At 32.7% G+C, this 17008-nt stretch overlaps 1 protein-coding gene across 3 annotated transcripts in view; it reads right to left on the reverse strand.

Annotated features, from left to right (window-relative positions):
• Positions 1-4501: 4501 nt before the first annotated feature.
• Positions 4502-17008, reverse strand: part of IBTK (inhibitor of Bruton tyrosine kinase) — a 93550-nt gene continuing 81043 nt past the window's right edge. For all 3 annotated transcript variants that reach the window (XM_059400982.1, XM_059400981.1, XM_059400979.1), the window contains 3 exons: positions 7317-7388; positions 6777-6909; positions 4502-5769 (listed from right to left, as the gene is read on the reverse strand). In XM_059400982.1, coding sequence (XP_059256965.1) covers positions 5638-5769; positions 6777-6909; positions 7317-7388 — 337 coding nt within the window. In that variant the 3' untranslated portion in view covers positions 4502-5637. The remainder of the gene's footprint in view (positions 5770-6776; positions 6910-7316; positions 7389-17008) is intronic.

Here is a 17008-nt window from a genome sequence, read left to right on the forward strand (position 1 = left end):
TTAACATGTCACATGTACATTATTTCGTTGTTGATTTCCTCTCTGGATGATCTTTGGAAAAACTATTATTTTCTTTATATCAAGTTAGAATTAGGACTAATGGGTTTTAGGGCACCTAAGAAAATTCAAAATTTTTAAAAATCATAAAAAAATTTGAGATGTAAAGGGAACTATAAGCAATTTATAAATAGTCCCCTTTTGCTATTGATTAATAAAAAGCTTGCCAGACAAAAGACAAAAAAGAAAAAGTTCAGTCTCCTTCCTCCTGTCAATATGCCAGCAGTATACTAGTTGCTCCAAACTGGCTAAAGTAACCCGAAGCCAGAAGGAAAATGAACTAGTTGGTAAAGTTCTAGAGTTCAGCCTCACAAGACAGGATAGTGAAGAGAAGAAAAGAGAATGGATCTGAGGTGCAAATAGACTGATAATCAGCTCCGTCCATACCTTTTGATCTTCAGCCTCTATTTCTATCCTTTATTTAGGTAACAATTTCTGGTCTCAACACAGAAAAAATTCTATAAGCTGCCATTTCATAAGATGATGTCAACTCATATTTTTCTTATGAACACATGGAATAATCTTTAAATTCTATGTATGTTAGATGACAAAATATGTCTTAATAAATTTAAAAGGACTGAAACAATGTAAAATAGATTCTCCAAACTTAACAAAATTAGAACAAAAATAAACAAAAGGGTAGAGAAATTCCCAACTATTTTGAAATTAAATATACTTCTAATTAATCCATGGTTCAAAAAAACAATCAAAAGGAATTTTAAAAATATTTTAAACTGAATGAAAATAGAAACAAAACATAAAAATTTATGGAATGCAGGTAAAGCAGTGTTAACTGGTAAATTTATAGCTTTAAATGCCTATATTTAGGAAAAAGCTCTTAAACATCTGGAAAAAGAACAGTAAAAGCTAAAGCAAGCAGAAAAAAGGAAATAATGAAGATCAGGGTTAAAACCAATGGGAAAGAAATAAGGGGAAAAATCAATGAACCTCAAAATTTATTCTTTGGATAGACAAAAGTAATATGATCAAGGAAAAAAGAGAAAACACAGACCCAAAATCAAGAATGAAAGTGGAGACCTCACCAATCTTACAGAGATTAAAAGGATTAGAAATACTGTGAAAAACTTTTTGCCAATAAACTATTCAGATAAAGTCCTAGACACATAAATTATTGTAACTGACTCAAGAAGTATTTTTTTAAAAATCTCAGTATGCCTACAACCTACAGAGAAATAGAAACTGAATTAATAAAGATTTTTTCATCCAAGAAAAGCTCAAATGGCTTCAGTTGTTAATGCTGGCAAAGATTTAAATAAGAAATAATACCAACTATTTATAAACAGTTCCAGAAAAGAGGAGGAAAACTTCTGAACTCATTCTATGAGGCCATTATTACACTGGTTCTAAAGCCAGAAAAAAACAGAAGAGAACCCCACAGAAGAGAAAACCACATTATCTCTCATGAGTTACAGAAGTAAAAGTTCTCAATTAGGTATTAGCAAATCAAATCCAGTACCTCTTTTGAGGTGCTATTAATGATCCATTTCTTGATGTACTGGTAAGTCACTTAGCTGAGTATTTTTGTCTTTTGCACTTAACTGTGTTATGGCTCAAGATTTTAAATAAAACACATAAAGAAAGGAATACCTAGTCTGTGCCTTCAAAGTACAAGTAATTTAATGAAAGATAAAGACTAATAGGAAAACAGAACTAATGAAAGAATATGACAAGTACCCTGTAAGGTATAAAGTGCTGAAAGGAAATGGGAACACAGTCAATCCATGTATATTGTTTTTTCTTTTGAGAAGCTACAGGGAGGAAAAAAAACAGGAAAAAGCTTATGAAGGAAGAAGAATTTGGGTTGCCTTAATCATGGATCAAGAGAATTTCAGTAGGAGAAGAGAAAGAAAAATTTAGGCAGACATCTGTATGAACAAAGCAAAATCTATTTGGGATAAATATCAGGTCAGGTTTGGCTCTACCACCACGTGTAGAGATGGGGGGAAAAAAATCACTTGAAGGCCCAACTGAGGAAATGTGAACTTACTCAAAGTGTAGAGGGAGTAACAAGTTTTAAGCTTTCAAAGCACAGACAAGACATATTCCTTGGGGCTATTAGTTTGGGAATTAACAAGTTTAATGGACCGCACCAAGCAGACGGAAAAAGGGTTAGCAGCTAAGGGACTAAAGTGGTTCTGAACCATGTTCTCAAACTTTCAGGAGTCAGATCCAAACCATTTTCATAACTTGTCTTATCTCAGTCTCTCAAGTTTCCAGACACTGTATGACAAATGACACTGCAACAGACTGAATGTAGAAGCAGTTAGAATCCAGGAGTCCTCTATTAACCCAGACAGCCTAGACCTAAACCTGAAATACTCGTATGTTTTTATATTTATATTTATTTTGTATTTATTTTTATATATAAAAATATAAAATGATCCCAATCTTAATTTTATTTTGTAAAATAGTTACATTTTTATTAAAAATGTTATTTAACATATGGTTATGATTTTTAAAGGAATTGAATTTTTACATTTCTAATTTTGAATACATTAAATACAAATAGATGTAACACGTATAAACAAAAGCTCTTTAGAGTTTTCAGTAATATTTTATCAGTATCAACCTTTTGTACTGAGACCAAAAGGTCTAAGAATTTTTGGAAAGAAAAAAGAACATAAAACATAGTAGTAGTAATGGAAATGAGTGAAATGAAGAATGAAATGGAAAAAGATTAAATAAATGATAGGAGCTGGACAACCAATAAATGTAGGGGGGGGCAAATGGGGAAAGAGATAAGGTAGAATCCAAAAGTTCAGCCCGAATGACTTATAAGAATGACAAAATAAGAGATAAGAAAATAAAGATCAGGAAGTTTGGGGTATCAAGAATTCAGTTTTGACACATGAAATGGCAGCCAAGCAGAGAGACAAGTAAAGACAGCCAAGTAGAGAGACAATAGAAAAATAAAATAAAATCCATAAAGATGAAGATACAGTTTGATGGTTATGTGTATAGGAAAGATGAGGTTTTTCTGGTATCTGAACATAACTGAGCATCACTTCAAGCAAAAAAGATACACATAAGCAGTACCATAAATCCTGGGATCACTTGTTCCCAATTCTTTGTTAGAAGGTTGTTTTAGTTTCTTCTGAAAAGTTCTCTTAAACAGACAATTCTGAAAGCTTCTGGTTACATTTATCTTTTCTAAGTGCTTTTTAAATTTGTTCTCAGTCTTGGTTAAATTGCTAATTTCTAGGAGGCACGGCTCTAGGGGAATCAGACTGAAAAGACAGGCTTCATTCTTAGTCACTTTCTCTGGAGTTGGCTTTTTTTTTTTTTTTAAATAAAATGAAGACAATATGCAACGTTAATGTATTAGGCTTCTTCAGATCTAAAATTTTATGAAACAGCTATTAATACCCTTATCATGAGCAAACCCATACACCCAATCTCCAAGAGCTATAGAACAAACCTAGATATTGACTAGCAGTATTTCTCAACTCTGTCATTCCTATATAATATAAAGTAGGAATCTCTTAACTTTGTTTTAAAAGTTACTTCTTTTGAACTTTAAGAGAGGTCCCAAATCCTAGTATTTTGTCAAAAAATTTACTTGACTGGCAGACTTGGCAATTTTGCAAGTTTTCAAAATATTCTTATTTTACCACTCTACTTCCATTAACCATCACCTTTCCAGGCTAAAGAGTTCTACGATTGTTTTGGTCAATCTTAAAAACCTCTTCACTCCCTGATCCTTTAAATTGACAATATCCAGATTTTCTTCAATTCTGTTAAGTCTTGAAATCAAGGAGATTAAAGATGAATTAAATACTACAGGCAGAATAATATTGTTGTTGGTGGGGAGGGGGACCATCACTTTCCTGGGCTTTTTGGTGGTAAAGTATTAGGTTACTATCTTCATGGAATTGTTTATGGAAGTTACAGTGTATAGCATGCTTATCTTTCACTTTACTAGCAAAAGAATTCCTTCCCCCGCCCCCCAATGAAATTTCATGTAACACCTCACTATATAAAATGGGCCAGAAAGTGCGACACTCTGGTGGAGCTTTGTAAATGCCCCACAGACTCAGTTAGCCCTGTCCCTCCTTCAAATCCCATCCAACAAAGGTGCTTTCCAGGCAACATGGAGTGCACTGTGAAAACCACCACTTTATAGCATCTTTAAATGTTAATGATCCCAATATGCATTAAGAATCAAAGCCTCATATGAAATAAAGCAATTACTTTAGTAAAGGCCTCTTTACTGCAACTTCAATAAAACATTACAAAATCTATTTCTTTTCAATTTAGTTAAACATAATATAAAACTTATCATAGACGCATCTTAGGAAAACTGCCTTTTTCAAGCACTGAAGGAATGAACACACAGCATCAATGTAAACAACACCGGCTAGTAATTCCTCCTATGGTAGATGTCAATATAGTACCAGATATTGAAGACATGTTAACACTAAAATGGATCAAGATTATTTTTTATTGCACATATGCTTACAAATTTGCTGTTTTAGGTAGAGCTAAACCTCAAGTATTAAGTTAGTTTCAGACATATTTCCATCACCTGAATTACAGCAGTGAATTGCCTATATGTTCTCCTAGGATTATGTTTCAGAAATGAGAACATTAACCTTCTCAATTTGTCTAGTTTACTGGAGCACAGATTTAACATTTGTTTTTAACAAATCTAAACATTTAAAACCAAACATCATACTGTAAAGAAAACAATGCATATGTCTATTCATATAACTCTGGCTTAGAGAACTTCTGATTACATAATATTGTAAAGAGTCTTCAAAACTATTAATTCTTGCATGTATAATTAATCATCTATTTTGGAAAACTTTAATATTTCGAGAAATTGATTCATAATCAGGTTTTTATGCAGTCTCCCCTCCCCACCAAAAAACAACACACAATGACTCCAAATTTAATAAAGGAACCATTATCTTGGACTAAGCTTCAGAATAGTATTCACATTCTCTTTGCACTGTATTTCATAATTTAATGCAAAATGTGCTGTACAAATTGAAATAATACAGCATTTGAGCAGTCCACACTTAAAACAAACCTGGAACATTGACGGCCTGATCAAAAGACAAGAATGAAAACAAACTATAACTGCAAACACAAAATTTGGCTATTAATGGATCAGAAGTAATGGCGGATGCTCCTACTTTAAGCTGACCAATATCATATATTAAAAAAAAAAAGAGTGACAACAGATATTTGGCAATATCTTCTAAATTATTTATCCAAAATTCTCAAATGGAGTTATTTTTCATTCCTCACTCTTAAATTTTAAACTTCAATCACTCATGTTTTCCTTTTCAGACTGTTCAGAAGAAATAATTCTACTTAAACTTTTAACCTAGTGAAGTTTTTCCTCTCACATTTTTACATAAAAAGTTACTAAAATCACAATTCTGTGGCATTTGTTTTTATCATACGGACATTACACACCTAAGCTGTACTAAAGAAATTCGATCCTTTCTCATTCTTTCTAGAATGTTACCAAATTTGTAAGAACTCTTTTTCCATAGCTCTTCTTTATAACAATCATGACTGATGAAAAATGCATTTCATCTCCAGAGTAAATTAGCATCCATGCTTATTCCACATAGGTACTGCCAGTGGTCCCTGTGGTGTCCTTTCAACAATGACAAACTCATCAGGGTTGCCAAATGCCTCATAAAAAATCAATAAATCTTGTATTGCACGCTCTTCAATCTGAAAAAAGGGTGAAAAAAAAACTTGCTTTAATCTTTCAGCAGGATTATATTAGGTTTTAAATCTCCTTTTGTGGAAGTACCATTTTCTATGAATACAATGCAGCAGAACTAAATTAGGTATCCTGCTATTCCCTTTGCAAGCAGAAGGCTTAAAGCCTGAAAAAGAATAATCAGATAACCACCCTCCCTTGAATTTTAATCTCGAACAGAAAGAAAAAAAAAATCCTGAAAATAGTTGTTGGAATCTATTCATTCCAATAATTTCAGTGAGATACTTTCTGCTTCCAAATCTCCTAACTCTTCAGGACAACTATGGGTCTTATCTGTTTCCAACCCTGGCTGCCTGGTCTTTCAACTAAATCTGTGGAATTTTAATATCCCTCTAATAATTTCTCTTTTCTATAAGTTAGCCAAAGTTGGTATCTGTGGCTTACAACCTAAGAACACTTACTGATCCATAAGTACTAGATAATGCCAAGTTCATTACTGATCACTTTCATACATATATATATATATAAAATATATTTATGTAATAAAATATATATATAAAAATTTTATTATTATATTTTTTAGAGAGCACGCATGAGTGTGGCAGGAGGGGGAGAGGGAGAGAGAGAATCTTAAGCAAGCTCCACTGCCCAGTGTGGAGCCAGAAAGGGAGTTTGATTTCATGACCCTGAGATCATGACTTGAGCCAAAATCAAGAGTCACATGCTTAACAGACTGAGCCACCCAGGTGCCCTATTGATCACTATTTAAAAAAACTAAAACAGTCCAAAGCATTGCCAGTGCTAAAAAAAAAAAAAAAAGTTACCCTTGTGACAATTGCTTTGTTCTAAATTATCCTGAATTCCTTCAATTAATACTATTGAGTCCCTTAGTTTTATACTACATTTTAACATGATAAATATATGTACCTTTGTGATGAAAACAAACACAATTTTCTCAAGATGAAATGTTATCTAGCCCTTCACTAAATTAAATCCATAAAGGCACATTACCTACCTGAATCAAAGCCAAGGGTTTTTCTCGACTTCTGATAAGAGCTGCTTCCTGCTGTAGTTCTTCTTCTACAATAGATGCAAAAGTGACTGGGGCTACCATGGAAGGAGCAGTCAATGAAGAAGACAGCCAGGGACTAAAAGAATAGTAACAATGAGTTCTCATTCATCATTGCAAATTTTTGCATATAAATTCTCCTCTGAAATATTAAACAGTGTTACATTTTTTTTCCCAGTGACCTACAATATGAAGGGACTTGGAAGCTTTTGCATTCTCTTTACAGAATGGTGAGATGAGAAAGAGAAGCAAGGAGAACTAATATTTTATTTGGATCAGTGCTATAGAGAAAACTTTAGAAAACACCAAAAGGCTGGATGGAACAGAAATGATATAAACAAACAGAAAGGTAACTCAAACTATGGAATAGACAGTAGTCAGAAAACTCATTCTATTCAATATACTACTACCAATTTTTAGTCTTATCTTTCACTACTAAACAATAGCTTAGCTTTGGAGGCTCCAAAGCTAATCAGTTAGCCTTACTTGTGACTGTCTAGAAGTGGTAAATCTGAAATATGGTTGCCTTCTGGTCCTGGGGTACCATGAGTGGAGCAACTGCAAAACAAATGCCAAAACCAGAGGTTAAAACTTCTACTAATATTAGCAAAATTGTTTACTAATAGAAATACAGAGGAAGAATTACAAGTCCTGACTCAGGATTCAAGTTAATGAGTGGAAGTCAGACTTACCTTTAAAATTATAAGTAAAAAAAAATCTACAGGGGTGCCTGGCGTTTGCCCTCAGCTCGGGACATGATCTAAGTGTTCTGGGATCAAGCCCAGCATCCAGGCTCCCTCTTCAAATAAATAAAAACCATTAAAAAAGAATCTATAGGTAGTTATAAAATCCTGTGTATAAAATACCAGAGAGATGTTGCAAGAAATGTTCTAATTTTTCTAATAATACTCATACAGCCATTTACTATTATCAAACACACATTAGGAAATACGGAAAACTTTGTAAATAAAGTTTTACATTAGTAATAGTTTATGAATAAAAATGAAAAATTAGCATTAAGTTTCAAAATACATACACACCAGATAATTAGCCAAATTGTATGAACAACTAATAGAGTAAATACTTTAATAAGCCAGGCATTAAACCAGGATGGAAACATATAAGATATGATTTCTTTTTTCTACGAAATCACAAAATGAGTAAACAATATATAAAATGATATATAGCAGAAAACAACTTAGACTCCATCTAACAAGGACTATGAAAATAAAGATTTGGTATTTGAGAGGGCCTCATGGAGAAGACAATAAAAGAGGTATAGGATGAGGCGGTAGAAGTTTTCCTGTAAGGGAAAAAAAATTAACAAAGGTACTACAGAGACTGGCCTAATTATGGAATTTTATAGCTAGAAAGGTACCTAGAGTTATCAGGATTAATCAAATGCCCTCTTTCAGGAATGAGCAAATTTACGCCTAGGCAGGTTTAATACAAAGTCAGAGAATGAACAAACAAATATTGACTTCCTGATTTATTTATGGATTACCTGTACAGTTGTTAGGTATGTATAGCACTATAGTGCTGAAAATCAGGCTGATTAAAAACTCGGTCCCTTCAGAAGGGAAAACTGAAGGGAGAGAAATCAGAGAGAGAGATGAACCATGAGAGACTATTATGGACTCCAGGAAACAAACTGAGGGTCTCAGAGAGGAGGGGGATGGGAGGGATGGGGTAACCAGGTGATGGGTATTGAGGAGGGCATATGCTGGGTACTGAGGTGGGCACATGTGATGAGCACTGGGTGTTATATGCAAGCAATGAATCATTGAACACTACGTCAAAAACTATCTAGTGGCTACCTTAAGATACAAACAAAAACAAAAACTAAAACCTTAGTCCCTTCCCCTCTAAAAACTCTGAGAGGAAAGATTTAAAAATCTATTTATAGGGGTGCCTGGATGGCTCAGTGGGTTAAAGCCTCTGCCTTCAGCTCAGGTCATTATCTCAGGGTCCTGGGATCAAGTCCAGCATTGGGCTCTCTGCTGGGTGGGGAGCCTGCTTCCCCCGCTCTCTCTGCCTGCCTCTCTGCCTACTTGTGATCTGTCAAATAAATAAATAATATCTTTTAAAAAATCTATAAACAATGATAAAACAATATGAGATAAAACAACCGATACTTGTACCAATTTGCACAAAGTAGTATGGATTCATAGGAGAAACGGACATGAGGGCTTCACTGAAGAAATGGCATTAAAGCTGAGGACAGTGGCACTGAAATAGGGTTTTTGGCTGTAAAATATATGGAATGGTAAAAGACTTTGGTAACTTAAGTAAAGATATTAATAGAATGGCAGGATTAGAGTTTGGAAGAGATTAAAAGAGAACTAAAGTTAAAATGAACCATGAGTGCCAGAGTACAAAATACATTGAAAGCTAAAACATTTAGAGCTGATGCATGGGCAAATAAATTCACTGAGAGTATTTTCAAATATTTTATCTCACTTAATCTTTGCAATACTCTATAAAGAAAACATGTATTATTTCCATTACAGTGATTAGGGAATTCAAACTCAAAGAATATTATATATAATTGCCTGAGTCATAGGTTGGGAAGTAACAGAAACAGAACACAAAGCAGATCTTTTTCACTCAGAGTACAGTATGTTTTCCATTATCATAAACCTGCCTTTATTTCTATAATTTCCCTTAGTTTAGAATCCATTCCACTACAAATGTCTTCTTATTCTTTAAGGACTGGCTCAAATACCACCTTCTCTCTACTCCTACAGCACTTTCAGCTACTATTACAGAGCTTCCCACACTGTGTTGCTATTGTTTTCACATCTGTCTTAACTGCTGGACTAGTCTCTCAAGGTACAGAACTGTGCCTCATGTCCAACAGAATATGTGGAACACAGTTGTTTATAAATAACAGAATAAGAAAGCCAGAGGATTTTAAGTATGAAATGAAAACAGGTTTTTTTTTTTTTTTTTAAGTTCCTAATTCCTTTGAATTACGGATAACTCTAGATGGTAGATACTGAGTGAACTGAAAATAGGTATAGTTATAGGTTCTTAGTTTTAAGCTCTAGGACTTGAAATCTATGATATCCAAAATAGGACTTGACCTATGATATCCAAAATAAGAGAAATTTCCAGGATGAAGTAAAAAACGTCTAGCCAGGAGAAAAATGAAGCTAAGAAAATGAATTAGAACGCTACTGGAATAAATTTTACAAGATGATGAGTATCTAGACTAGAATAGCTACAGAATGAAGGGAAAAAAATTCTACATTCTGATGGAATAGAGTGCTACTTTAGTGACTAAATGCAAATTCCATGGTTAAGGTCCTTGAAAAGTCCTTGAAGGAAGGAAAGAAGGAGAGAAAGACAGAAAGAAGGAAAGAAAGGAAAAAAGAAAGAAAAGAAAAGTCCTAAAGTCGGTCTGAGATTAGAGATTAGAGGCCTTCTGGGGCACTAAAGCATAATATGGAATAAACACAGATAATGACTTGAGTGCTATTCAAAAATCCCTCCAGTGTCTGGGATTGGCTAAGTGTTTGACACTTTCAATGAAATGGAAAAATATTGTAGAATCCTTTATTATTTAATTAAGAGCATCTACAAGCTGTCTGTGAAAAATGATATGGTACTGGCTAAAACAGATTATCAGGACTAAAGTATCTATTTAGGCCTTGTTAAATCAAACTTAAGCAATTAGAGCTTAAGTATAACAACTGGCCTGTATAACATTTTATCATTTATAAAGTACTTCCATATGCATTATCAGATATTAAGCCTTATAATAAACCTGTATGATATTATTCTTATTTTAGATGTGCTTAATCTTGTTCAGAAAGGTTCACAGAGGGCTACTGTGTTAGACTGAAACTCAAATCTGTTTTCTAACATTGTAATCCCAAAAGCCTTTCCCTTACTGATTTTTTCAGTGGATAATCTCATTAGCTATAAATTTACCCAAACAACTGAAAGTTCATGAAAATTTCATCTTAGAATGAAGCAAAACTATTAGAGCTTTGATTAAACAAATATCAAAAACATGATAAGCTTTCAGATAATAAATACAGCATTGTTAAGCTGTAGGTATTTGCAACACAGAAACAGACTTCTCAATAGACAATCTGTATAAAATTTAGCCTTCTGAAAATAAAAGCAACATTAAAAGTCTGGCTATAATAAAATCTATTTTCAGGGATTTTTGTTCAAACTGAACATTAATCTTACCAAATTTAGACTTTGAGAATAACTAAATTACTTCTTACTCATACCACTGACTTTTAATTTTTTTAAGGAATTCTGTATTAGCTTAATTACAAATTACAATTTACAAATTATAAATTATAATTAATTACAATTATTTACAATTACATTAATTATGTTTAGAGCTGGCAGAGTAATTTTTGCCTTGCAAGTAGCTTTCCTTGCCAGTAAGAAACACAAGATCATTTTCTGCCCAGAATTACTAAAGGGATGCTTAAGTGGAAGGAAAATGAAAGAAAACACATGAAAATGAAAAAGAACATATAAGTAATAATAAACACATAAATTCCACAAATCCCTCCTTTCTGCATTTTAACATCCCCAAATAACATTGCCATTCCTGGATTTCTCTAGCCTTGGCTGGGGTGGTGGGAGGGGGTGGGGGGTGGAGGTAATCGTATTTTCTACATTTAAAACAAGAATACATGATTTGAGGAATTTCCTAAGATGAACTCCATTACACTTGCCACACAAATTCCCTAAAGGAACATACCATTTGTCTTCCAGCTATAATTCTCACTATTACCTCTATTTACACCATCTCTATTACACTTCTGCTCTCTTAAAAATCCCATTTTGTGTTCAAAAGCTTGTGGCAATAAATCAATATTTTTTTGACATCATTCATTACGGCCATACATATAATGATCAAATATTTGGCACTGAATAAGAAAAGTGTTTATGAACTATTACTCAAGCCCTTCTTCAGTTGGGTTTTTTTTGATAATTCCAACCCATAGTCATTTTTTCCCTCTCCACTCACCTGGCACTTAAATCATATACTGCTTGTGACTTAATACTGTTATATTGTATTCCAATTTCATTCTTGACCTTTCATTTACCTTTCAGGTATGCACACTTAGACTTACCAACTAGATATTTCAAACATATTTAAGGGACTAGACCTATATTTAACACTTCCTATGTATACACCTGATAGAGGCAAGCAGAATGCTGTTCATATATAATTTGGTGAATTAATATTTTACTTTGTTTCATTATTTCTTTTTTAAAAAGCTCACTTATGAGTTCATGTTTTCTATAATGAAATTAAAAAATGAAAGTCAAGCAATTTCCCTTCTCAGTGATCATATGATATTATACAGTGATCAGTGATAATATACAGCTATTTAAAACATTAACTTCCACTTACCAAACAGACAAGCTATGGATGGCATGACACCATTATACACTCCTATATAATACTCTTGTATTATATAATATACTGATAAAATACTCCTGTAGAATACTGTATACTATTATACACTCCTTTACAATTTCTAAACCCATATAATAGCAGAAGCCACTTTTCACAATTAAGAGCCTTGATGTTATAGCACACTCTAGTGATCAACTATGAAACCACAAATCGTCAGTATTTTAAGATAGACTTATCCAAAGAAAATAAGAAAATTTCAATCTATAGTGTTAATATTTAAAATGTAAAAATATTAAAATGAACTTAATGCTCATAACTTACAATTTACACACCAAAGGCATACAGTATAACTTACTCATTAGAAACAAATGTTACCTGAAACAGCTACAATTTTACCTTAACTTATGATCTTGTTCTCACTGAACTCTATTACATGCTAGAAAATATTCTAAGCATTGGTAATTCAGTGAGGAGCACAGATCAGTCTCTCATTGAGATGACTCTCCTATGCTTTCATTGAACATATAGTTAGATATACAGACATTAAAATATTTACAGTTGAAAACATTAAACAATGAATCACACTAATAACTGTGAAAAGTGTGATGAGTGAGAAGTGCTGTGGGAAAATATCAGAAAATACTGACCCAGTAAGGGAAGTCTGACTTCACCAAAGAATATAACTGAATAGAGACAAAGAATCAGAGTCATCTAGTTAAAGGGTAGTGGCAAGAAGTAAATGGTATTTGAGAAACTGAGAGAAGAACAAGATAGAGAAAATCCAGAGATGTTAAAAGAGAAAGATAAGAGGTTAGAAGAAAACAGACTATGAAGGCCTTAAAACCCAGATAAGAATTCTAGCTTTTACCCTAAGAGCAATAACATCTGCCATTTTGAAAAAGAATATAACTGCTTCAATATACTGGAGAGAGGAAGATAGGTTATGGCAAGACCAGTTAGGAGGCTACTCAGGGTGGCCCAGGTGAAAGATCACAGTAATCTGAATGAAGGTAAAAACAGTGGAGATACAATTTAATATATGATTTAAGGAATATTTAAGGATTAAAACTGGAGTGTCCTGATGATAGACTGAATATTAGTAAGGAAGGTGGAATAGTAAAGCCTTGCCATTTAACATGGAAGAAAATTCAGGAAGAATGGATTTTTTTAAAGAGAACTTTTATCTTTATTTTAAACTAAGCATTATGATACACTTTTTTATTTCCACTTAACCATAAAATATTCCATTCCTCTCATGAAGAACTGGACTTCATATATGCATTTTTTTTAATTGAAGTAGAATTAACATATAATGTATTTGTTTTAGGTATACAAGAGTGATTAACAATTCTATATATTATGCTATGCTTAACCACAAATGTAGTCACCATCTATCACCATACAACATTATTACGTATCATTGACTATATTCCCTATTGTGTACTTTTCATCCCCATGACTTATTTATAACTGGAAGTTTGTATCTCTTAATGCCCTTCATCTATTTTGCCCATGCTCCCAATCCTCCCTTCTGGCACCAACATACCCATTTATAGACATGAATGTTTTGCTTATTTCTTTTGTTTTGTTAGACTCCACTTAGAAGTGAAATTATATTGTCTGACTTATTTCACTTAGCATAGTACCCTCTAGGTCCATCCACGCTCTCACAAATGACAAGATCTAATTCTTCTTTATGACTAAGTAATATTCCATCACACACACACACACACACACACACACACACACACACACAATCTTCTCTATCCATTTATCAATTGATGGACACTTAGGTTGCTTCCATATCTTGACTATTGTAAAAAAAATGCAATAAATACAGGGGAGCCATGTAATTTTTGAATTCATGTTTTTGTTTTCTTTGGGTAAATCAGGAAGGATTTTGGAAGAAAAATCAGGAAGAATGAGCTGCTTTGTAATTTTGTTTGATTTTATGAAAGGAGTTTGAGGAAAACATTGTTTGGTTTTAGACAAAGTTAAAATATTTCTGAACATCCAAGTAGGATGGAGTTATGAAGAAGAAAGCTGAGTAAGTCTGAAGCTCAGATGACAGTTGTGAGCAGGCAATATGATTTTTGAGTCTTTAGTGTATAGCTGATAACTGAAAATAGAAGCTCATGAAATGGTGGAGAAAGAATAAGAATGAAATGAGAATATGACCTGTAATTGAACTTTAAATAGAATGAGTCATATAAAAAGTTCATGTTTTTGGCAATATGGAGGTCACTGCTGAACTTACTCTGAACTGTTTCAGTTTAGTAATGGGACTGGAAGCCAGACTGGATTAAGAAGTGATTGGGAGTTGACAACTCTTTTGAGAAATCTGGCTGTGAAGGGATTAGGGGATTGGTAATGATAGGAAAACTGTTAGAAAAAAGTGTGGGGGATGACTGAGGGATTCATTACCTCATCCAGCCCACATGAGAGAGATCTAATAAGCATGTATACAACCAGATAGGAGGTATCTACCTACAAGTACAAAGCTGTATATCCACAAGAAAAGAGAGGGATAATTCACAGCTTAAGGCTTTTAAAGTAGAAAGGAGTTAAGATACCAGCACAGGTATAAATATTAACCATAGATAGGAAAAATAACTCTTTGAGTGCAAAATAAAAAAGGAAAAAAAATGAATAAAAATAGAGACAGACTTAATGTGTTTCACAGTAAGAAAACAGGGAAGTTACATGTCTTCTATTTAAATGCCTGGTCTACACCACTCACCACACAACTTACAAAAACCAGTAGTAATCTTATGTTTCTCTTATATCAATAAAAAGACTATACTGTATTCAATTTTTAAAAATATTGTGATAGATGCAGGATCATAACAGTGTGACAACCAATTTTTTAAAACAATTTCTAAGAAATTTTGGAATCAAAATATGTAATGAGATATACAAATAATGACTTTTTAAAACATTTGTTTAGAATTATATACCTAATAGACACATTTATGAAATAAATATATAAACATAAATCCAAGTATATGGTTCAGTGGCACTCAAATGTAGTTGAAAATAAACATTTTTACTCTGAGAATTTAATAACATTTAAAAGCCTACCTGTCATTTAGGAATGGAATAAAATGCCCCTCACTCAACATCTTTTAAGAATCCAACTTACAAAATACTGAATAGCTCTACATTATTTAGTTCAGTCATTTTCAGTGTATCATAAAATGTTCACCAAACTTTGTTAGTACTTTTCTGAAATACATTTTGAGACTAATAAAAAAATATGCACTCAAATACTTTTTTTTCCAAATACTTTTAATACATTAAAGATCACTGACATGTTAACTTCTGTTGCCAGGTTAATTCATTTCTATACCAATTCAAGAAGAAAATTTCTTCCGCCATCTCTGTTTAAATGAAGTATGCTCTTAGAGAATCTTAAACCATTTATAAATTTCAGTCAGAATTTTCTTAATATTAGACAATTAAATGCTGAAATAAAAGTTGAGGTTGATACAATTTTTCATTATATTTTATACACTTAATTACAAATGTAAGGTTTCTCTTTTGGACTGTGTGCTCTCTACAGGCAGGGGCTAAATTCATTTTATCACTGTAACTCTAAATACTTGTCAATTTTAAAACTACCAATGTCTTAAATCATAACCAATTCTGTATTTATGACCCTAACAAACCAGCCTTAATATTCTCACTTTTTCATAAGTAAACATATAAAAAGCTGATCTATTTTATATGTTAGAATTACATTTAAGATTTTTGTAGTGTTCCACTAATAAAAGTTTTCATAAACACAGGGAGATAGACAAAATGATTTCTTCAGATTCTTTCTGATCTGATTTTCTGTATCATTTAAGTAAATGGCTCAAGATCTTTGGTCCCAAATGTACATTATAATAAGGCAGGAGGTCACAATATCAACAACGAAAATGTTTAAAGAGTTCATCTAAACCAGTAATTTCCAATTTTAGAAGACTTTGATAGTTCCTCGGAGTTGCTTAAAAGGCAGATATGATAAGGTTGAACTATAGTATTGTTCCCAGACCCCTCCTCTTAATTCAATCAGAGAAATTTAGATTAGATTAGATTAGAAAATTAGATTAGATTAGATTAGAGAAATTTATATTAATTTATTAACTTATTACTGGAATTAGACATAAGATTTCACATTAAAAATGGCTTAGAGGAAAAAGGCCTAACAAATAGTGTTTAAAAAGCTTTATCATTATGTAAAATATTAATCTGGTCACAGTACAACATTCTTAATTACATTTTCGTTTTGTCTAAAATACTTTAAGGATTAATATCTTTGGAAGACGTCATATTAGCAGAAAGAAGAAAAAAAAGATCCCATTTAGTCAACCAACTTGAAACACGGTTCTTTCTTCCAACACTGGATTATCTAATGCTCCAAAAATGTTCTTTTTTGAACAATGATTAAGAGAATTTATATACTATGGCAGAAAAACTATTTTTATTAGAAAATTGCTTTTTAAATTATGATTAGATTTTCATGTTCCATGTAGTTATTTAAAATATGAAACATCTTTTAGAGGTGCCTGGGTGGCTCAGTGGGTTAAGCCTCTGCCTTCAGCTCAGGTCATGATCTCAGGATAATGGGATCGAGCCCCACACTGGACTCTCTGCTCAGCAGGGAACCTGCTTCCCCTTATCTCTCTGCATGCCTCTCTGCCTACTTATAATCTCTCTCTGTCAAGTAAATAAATAAAATCTTTTTTAAAAGAATAAATAAATATGAAACATCTTTTAAGATACACTGAACTGGGTT

This window comes from Mustela nigripes, chromosome 5 (assembly GCF_022355385.1).
Source record: "Mustela nigripes isolate SB6536 chromosome 5, MUSNIG.SB6536, whole genome shotgun sequence".
Lineage (NCBI taxonomy): Eukaryota > Metazoa > Chordata > Mammalia > Carnivora > Mustelidae > Mustela > Mustela nigripes.